Raw genomic sequence first — 7694 nt, forward strand, 5'->3', positions numbered from 1 at the left:
ATTGCAACATCAAATATGTTGTCACATGCTCAAATATTGGGAAAATCCGATGACCAAAAAATCAACTAAAGCCAGGCCATAATAACTAAGACATTATAAAAGAAAATTGGGACTTTTGTAAAGGTAGAATGAATTACGGGCATTGATATTATGCTAAAAGGAAAAAAAAAGGAGTAAACTCAAGCTGATGATAAAACTTACAATAGATTTAGTAGAACTTGCATTGGTAATATGCAATAACAAGCATATTGTGCAACTTCATTAATTATTTTGATTGAAGTAGATGACTTTACAGAAATTGATTACATTTTAAGATCCCAACACAAAACTAACTTCTGGCACACAATTGCAGCATCAAATACATTGTCACATGAAAAAATATTAAAGAAAATTCGACAGTCAAAAAATCCAGTGAAGCATGAATAAACAAAGAAATCAATACATCAGCGTTGGAAAATAATCGCCTCTCATCTTTCTTTTTTGGGTAAAACTTTCGACCTATTCATCTTCAATCCTGGTAGTACAGTGTATACTAGAAATAATAAAAATTACATCCAGATATGTAGACCATAGCGACGACTACAAGCACTGAAGCGAGCCGAAGGCGCGCCGCTATCATCGTCCCTCCCTCGCCAAAGCCGGCCAAAACTTGTTGTAGTAGACAGTCCGCATGTCATTGTTGTCAAACGACCTCATTTCTACCACACGAAGACATACACGCACACACGCGCGCATCACACACACACAGAGAGAAAGCAAGAACACACAGTCCACACAAACACGTTAGTTTTTTTTAGTCTAACACACACGTTAGCTTTTTTTTTGGAGGGATAACACACACGTTAGCTAGCTGAGGCATACACACGCGCACACTTCAACCCACTGGCGAACCCTCTTAGGCCCAAGTGTGCTGATTCTCGAAAATAAAGGCCCATGTGTGCCAACGCAGAGAATGGACTGACAGTAGAAAAATAATTTGTCTAAAAAAAAGTAGAAAAATAATCAGGTGCCAGCAGGCAGCAGCACATGCCATTACGTGAGGCACTTGGAAGCGGTTGACGAGTGCCAAAGCGGAAAGGCAGTGAATACGCCTTCAATAAGACCCATCAGCTGCCCGCTAGCAACGTGGACCGTCGATCCAGGAATGAACAGCTCGGATGCCATTAGGTCCCGCCACTCACTATATAAAGACGAGACGACGGCTGGCTGGGGCAGATCGAACCCTACAAGGGCCCGGAGACTTCGGAGCTCGGAGACGCCGCCGCCGACCACGCGCCGTACATTTCGCCCGAGCGCCGTCGTCGCCGCCATGGTAAGAGCCCGTCGCCTGTGCTTTCACCTCAACTCCGGCATGCGACCCAATGCAGGTCTAACCCTTTCCCTCGCTGCGTGTGACCGTCACAGACCTTCAAGCGCCGGAACGGCGGCCGCAACAAGCATGGCCGCGGCCACGTCAGGTTCATCCGCTGCGACAACTGCGCCAAGAGCGTCCCCAAGGTACGTTGGATCATGCCGCTCTAGCCCAAAACTCTCTCCTCATGCACCAACTGCCGCGCCCGCCGTTGATTATGTCGGGGTTTCTTGTGGTGGTTCAGGACAAGGCGATCAAGAGGTACAAGGTGCAGAACATCGTGGCACCGGAAGGCATCAGCTATTTCACGGAGGCGTCCGTCCTTGATGGTGCGGCTTTGATTTCTTCTTCTTTCCTGTTCTTAACTGTTGGATCTGTGATCGCGGATCAAAGTGCTGCCTTGCAAGGCTGCAACTTGGAAATTTCAGTATCACACCTCTTCTCTGATCCTCTTGTGAGTTAGAAATGCGTGAACACTTGGTTCGTTTGTGGCATAACTGACAAGTGTTTTCGTTGCAGGTTACCATCTGCCCAAGATTTACATCAAGGAGCGCTGGTGCGTGGGCTGCGCCATCCATATGAAGAAAATCGGTGTCCGCTCCCGTAAGGACCGCAAGAACCGCGCACCTCCGGAAAGCGTCCGCCGCAGGGTACGTGCTCCTTGTCTTGATTCTTACGAGTTTTCTCATTTTACATGTTCAATTGGTAGTTAGTTGTATCTTCCTTGCAAACATCCGCATGGATGTGCTTAGGGTCCAACCTTTTGGCAATCACCCATCCACTTCTTCATGAATTGTGAAGTGCTGAATACTTGTCAAGCATGTTGTTTTATTTTAGTGAGAAGTAACTGCATGCCTCTATATCCTTGGACTGCATGTATGTCCCGTTTGCAACACATATAGTTCCTGTGTGGATTGAGTTAGTCCTTAAGGTTGTGAAATGTTTATGTTAAGATAGTGTGAGTGTTGTATTTACTTTTCATGTGTTTGCCGCGTAATATCTCCCTTGTATAAGGGGTATGTATGCAGTGAATTGTTCATGCTAGTGGACAGTGGTGTGCTTGTGTTTCTTGACAGGAGTCGCCAAAAACAAGCAGTCATTGGGAGATTTAGCCTTTTGAAATTTTTTTCTATCAATGTTGTGCTTGAAGGCTGAAGTGCAGATTGTTTTCTGTCAATGCTTGGTCGTCTAGTTATTCCTTGTATTTGAATTAGTACTCTTGCTGTTGATTGATGTTTGAAACACACCAATGGCATGCTTTGATGATCCTTTAGCTATCATACTATATATGCAATCTTGATCTCTCTGGTAATACTAGAATGGCCGAACTATGTGCTTGGTATGTACAGTCAAATAATTCATTCTTGTAAGAAGACATGGTTGTGTGAATTACTTATTATTTAGTGCAATCGATCCAAACCGCATACTCTACCTTTGTGTGGATTATTATTTGTGCGATTTCTACCATCTGGCGTAATGCTGTTGTGTCATGTGGCTGATACTGTAGTTTCATTTCGCAGGGGCCAAGACCTGTGGGCCAAGCTCCTCGTCCTGGTGGCGTCGGCGGGGGTCCTGGTGGTGTCGGCGGAGGTTCTGGTGGTACTGGCGGTGGCTCCGGCGCCGGTGGTGCTGGTGGTGGTTTCGGCGCCAGTGCTCCAGCTCCCAACGTCGCTGGCGACTGGCCCCAGAATTAGCTTCCTAGAGTGCTCTGTTTTTGATCAGTCTATCGTAAAATCTAGCATGATGCCAGTATGTTGTTCTGTCTAGGCTTACATGGCCGTATGGTTTCTTACTCGTTGCACTTTGACCGCCTAGAGTAAACCATGTGTTTCTCTTTGGGCATTTTCCTGGTAAACACTCATGAGAGTCCAGGTACTGGATGAGTTCTCTACTTTTGTTCAGTCTACTACGTAGAAGATTCTGTTAAGAGGCCAAATGTTGATCTTTATGTAGGAGATCTACCTATTTTGAACATCGGATTTGAACATGGCTATCTACTATCTATAAATATGTGTTTTCACTCGTCACTCACCGTTTGCTCTTTGTTGTTTTTTATCTATTTCCCTCATCGCTTGTGTTCCTTACATTGTTTTTCCCAACTTCTGTTTCAGTTACCATGCACTGCAATATTTGGCCAGATTCTAGTTTTTGGTGATCTAAGTTATTCATGCAATCCAAATTGTTGTCCACCTTTTTTTTAGGCATCAAAATTGTTGTACACCTAGTAGGGCAGCCCGTCTGCTCATCACCAGGTGCAAATACTGTGGGAGCTTGTCTGCCCTGTACTGTTTTTGTTGTACTATTGTCAAGTATCTTTGAAGATGAAAACTTAAAGAATTGGGGATCACATTGTATTTGACGATCAGAGAAAGGAGAGAAGAGGGGCGAAGCGATGGAAAAATAGTAATTCTAATGGCAAGGGTATGTAACGGTGGAAGGTCCACAACTCATTTGGACGCTGAGATTGGTGCACCCATTTAGACTATAAGCCAGTCAATAATTTTCACATTTGAATACGTGAGAATACAAACCTGTTGTGGATCCCTCATTTCCATGCAACTTTTGTTAGAATCTGTATGGGTGGAGTCCGTGGCATTAAAAGCTCCACAAGTTTCTCTCCCACACAAAAAAGCTACTATTAAATTTCATAGCCAAAATTTTGGAGATTGATATCTTTTAAACGATAAATCGATCGGTGCTATTTTTATATATTTGATTACTCGCACCAAAACCTTTAAAATAATTAGCAATGTGCCAGTGCGTTGCAATGGAACCATAGTAGAATAATGCATATTCACAAATTAAAAAAAAGTCCAGTTTTGATATACATATGTCACTAAAAATATAGTATGTTTCACTCAAAATATATTTCTTGGGCTATTTTGATGAGGTAAGGGAGGAATGCGATTGGTTTCAAGACACTAAGGGGTTTCCTGTACATTGGAACAGAGAAGTGGGATATTGCTGAAAAAGGCCACAACATACATCAGAGTCGTTAGATGCAGATCTAATGGTCAGAAATGACGGATGACAGACACACCATCATCACCAAGCGAGTCTTTTATAGGAGTAGAGATACCAATATTGGATACATTTCAACTAAATTTTGTTTTGCCAATTTCAAATAACAGATTTCAAGCATCTAAAAAAGATGATTTCACTCAATTCAAAATAATAATTAACTAACTTCAAACAAATATTTCACTCATTTAAAAAATTATTTCATCATTCAAAATAATAGATTTGATGCGTTTACAGTAAATAAATTTCACTCATTTTTCAAAACCAAATTTACTCATAAAAACTGATTTCACTCATTTTATCACTTTTGAACCAAATTTCCAAATTAGAAACTATTCATATATTTGAATTAGGAGCGATAAGACCTATAAAACCAGAACGATCCTAGATATATATTGAGTAGTTTAAATTTTAGAGTTTTCATAGTTCAATTCTAGTTATATTTCATAAAACCAGTTTCCCACATTGAAACAATCAACTTCACATTATTGAAATAACATGTTTCACATATTTCAAAATTTGATTTAAATCATTTCACTCAACTGCAAAAACTATTTCACTTATTCCAAACTTAAGAAAAAACAAATTCCACTCGTTTCAATTTTAAAAATTATTTCAGAAATATAATTAACTCCTTAACAAATAATAGTTTCACTCAATTGAAAAAACCAAATTTCATTTCATTCCAAAAGAGATATATGAATTATCTAGAAAATGATATCGCAATAATCGTTCAATTTAAGAACACACATTTCAGAAATTGCGTTAAAGTGAAACACAAATCGGCTTCACAAACACACTGAATCTACTTCATATAATTGAGAAATATCAATTTTATATGTTTGAGTTAACCAAATTCACAATTTAACACAGTCAGTTTCACATATTTGAAATAACCCGTTCGACATATTAAAAAAATCATTTTTTGGAATGAATGAAATCACCTTTTTTTTTTTCTAAATGAGTAACAAAACACATGTTTACAGTTTCACTCGTATAAAAAACAACCAATTCAAAAAATGGATATCACTATTTAAAACATGATTTCATTTCATTTCAAAACTATGATTTCATTCATTCGAAAAAAGAATTTCACTTCTTTAATTCACTTATTTTGAAAAATAATTTCACTCATTAAAAAAGTAATTTCACTCATTTCAGAAATTTGAATTCATCGATTTCAATTTCAGATAACATATTTCACCGAAACAGGTGCTGATTGAAATGTTGAGATTTTAAAAATCGATTTCACTCACTAAAATAGATTGGGTGAAATAAGTGGACTGAAATGTTGAAATTTAAATATGGTTGAAAATTATTCAAGATTGATCTTGTTCTAAAGGTCTTCACGCCAGGATTATCAATATATACAAAATTCAAAAACAAAATTATAGTTTAAAAGCTACAAAAAATTGAAATTGTCAAAGAGAATAAAAGGCACATATTTGTTCTCTCCATGCCTTCATGTACCTGAGAAAGATGAGAGAGGGGGTCATGCATGCATCATATACAACATAAGGCCGAGTTAGTGACTGAACTTAAATCATATATGCAGAAAGGTGGGGGAGAATCTACTTACTCAACGTCTTACTGTTGATGATGTAATTGTTAGAGTTGTGTCGAAGTTGGACTTGGTGTTGTAGTGTGGGTAGGATACGTATAGTGTCGGAGTTGGACGTGTTGTACCCTTGGCCTCTTATATATGAGGAGGCACCCCACGACGTAACATATGCCAACAGAATAGCACAGGCGCACAAGGGGTAGCCAGCGACGTGTGTCGGCATCCGGGCGACCAGTGTGTGGCAAGAGACTTCTTTCTGCACATGTGTATCGTTGGGGAACGTAGTAATTCAAAATATTTCCTAAGATCATGCAAGATCTATCTAGGAGATGCATAGCAACGAGACAGGAGAGTGTGTCCATGTATCCTCGTAGACCAAAAGTGGAAGCGTTCAGTAACGCGGTTGATGTAGTCAAACGTCTTCACGATCCAACCGATCCAAGTACCGAACGTACGGCACCTCTGTGTTCAGCACATGTTCAGCATGATGACGTTCCTCAAGCTCTTGATCCAGTTGAGGATGAGGGAGAGTTCTGTCAGTACAACGGTGTGGCGACGATGATGATGAAGTTACCGGCGCAGGGCTTCGCCTAAGCACTACGACGATATGACCGAGGTGTTAAACTGTGGAGGGGGGCACCGCACACAACTAAGAGATTGTCTGTTGTGCTTTGGGGTGCCCCCTGCCCCCATATATAAAGGAGGGAGGTTGGAGGCCGGCTGCCAGGAGGGGCGCGCACCATAGGGGGAGTCCAACTAGGATTCGCAATCCTACTTGGAGTCCCCTTCCTTTCCAAGAGGGGGAGAGAGGGAAGGAGTAGGGGAGGGAGAAGGAAAGAGGGGGGCGCCGCCCCCTCCCTCGTCCAAATCGGACTTGCCATGGGGGAGGGCGTGGCCTCCCTTGCGGCCCTTCTCTCCTTTCCACTAAGGCCCATGAAGGCCCACTACTTCCCCAGGGGGGGTTCCGGTAACCACCCGGTACTCTGAAAAATGTCCAAACTCTTCTGAAACATTTTCAGTGTCCGAACATAGCCTTCCAATATATCAATCTTTATATCTCGACCATTTCGAGACTCCTCGTCATATCCTTGATCTCATCCGGGACTCTGAAAAAACTTCGGTCATCGAATCACATAACTCATAATACAAATCGCCAGTGAACGTTAAGCGTGCGGACCCTACGGGTTCGAGAACTATGCAGACATGATCAAGGCACATCTCCGATCAATAACCAATAGCTTTACCTGGATGCTCATATTGGCTCCTACATATTCTATGAAGATTGAGGGAGTCCTGGATTAAGGGGTCCTCAGACAGCCGGACTATATACATGTGCCGGACTGTTGGGCTATGAAGATACAAGATAGAAGACTTCGTCCCGTGTCCGGATGGGACTCTCCATTGCGTGGAAGGCAAGCTTGGCGATTCGGATATGTAGATTCCTTTCTCTGTAACCGACTATGTGTAACCCTAGCCCCCTCCGGTGTCTATATAAACCGAAGGGTTTAGTTCGTAGGACAACAACAATCATAATCATAGGCTAGCTTCTAGGGTTTAGCCATTACGATCTCATGGTAGATCAACTCTTGTAATACTCATATTCATCAAGATCAATTAAGCAGGAAGTAGGGTATTACCTCCATAGAGAGGGCCCGAACCTGGGTAAACATTGTGTCCCCCGCCTCCTATTACCATTAGCCTTAGACGCACAGTTCAGGACCCCCTACCCGAGATCCGCCGGTTTTGACACCGGCATTGGTG

General features: G+C 41.7%; 1 protein-coding gene across 1 annotated transcript; it reads left to right on the forward strand.

Annotated features, from left to right (window-relative positions):
• Nucleotides 1–1144: 1144 nt before the first annotated feature.
• LOC119279716 (40S ribosomal protein S26-like) lies at nucleotides 1145–3275 on the forward strand. Its single transcript, XM_037560867.1, has 5 exons — nucleotides 1145–1312; nucleotides 1405–1497; nucleotides 1596–1680; nucleotides 1871–2001; nucleotides 2872–3275. The coding sequence occupies exons 1-5, from the start codon at nucleotides 1145–1147 to the stop codon at nucleotides 3043–3045; spliced, it is 651 nt and encodes a 216-aa protein (XP_037416764.1). The 3' UTR covers nucleotides 3046–3275.
• Nucleotides 3276–7694: the final 4419 nt, after the last annotated feature.

The sequence above is a fragment of the Triticum dicoccoides genome, chromosome 3B (genome assembly GCF_002162155.2).
Source record: "Triticum dicoccoides isolate Atlit2015 ecotype Zavitan chromosome 3B, WEW_v2.0, whole genome shotgun sequence".
NCBI lineage: Eukaryota > Viridiplantae > Streptophyta > Magnoliopsida > Poales > Poaceae > Triticum > Triticum dicoccoides.

What these genes read in the sequence shown, in the direction of transcription:
- LOC119279716 (XM_037560867.1), top strand. Translation starts at nt 1,145, where the DNA reads ATGAACAGCTCGGATGCCATTAGGTCCCGCCACTCACTATATAAAGAC. An exon ending in GCGCCGTCGTCGCCGCCATG is followed by an intron (nt 1,313 to 1,404) that starts GTAAGAGCCCGT and finishes TGACCGTCACAG; the next exon opens with ACCTTCAAGCGCCGGAACGG. An exon ending in CGGAAAGCGTCCGCCGCAGG is followed by an intron (nt 2,002 to 2,871) that starts GTACGTGCTCCT and finishes TTCATTTCGCAG; the next exon opens with GGGCCAAGACCTGTGGGCCA.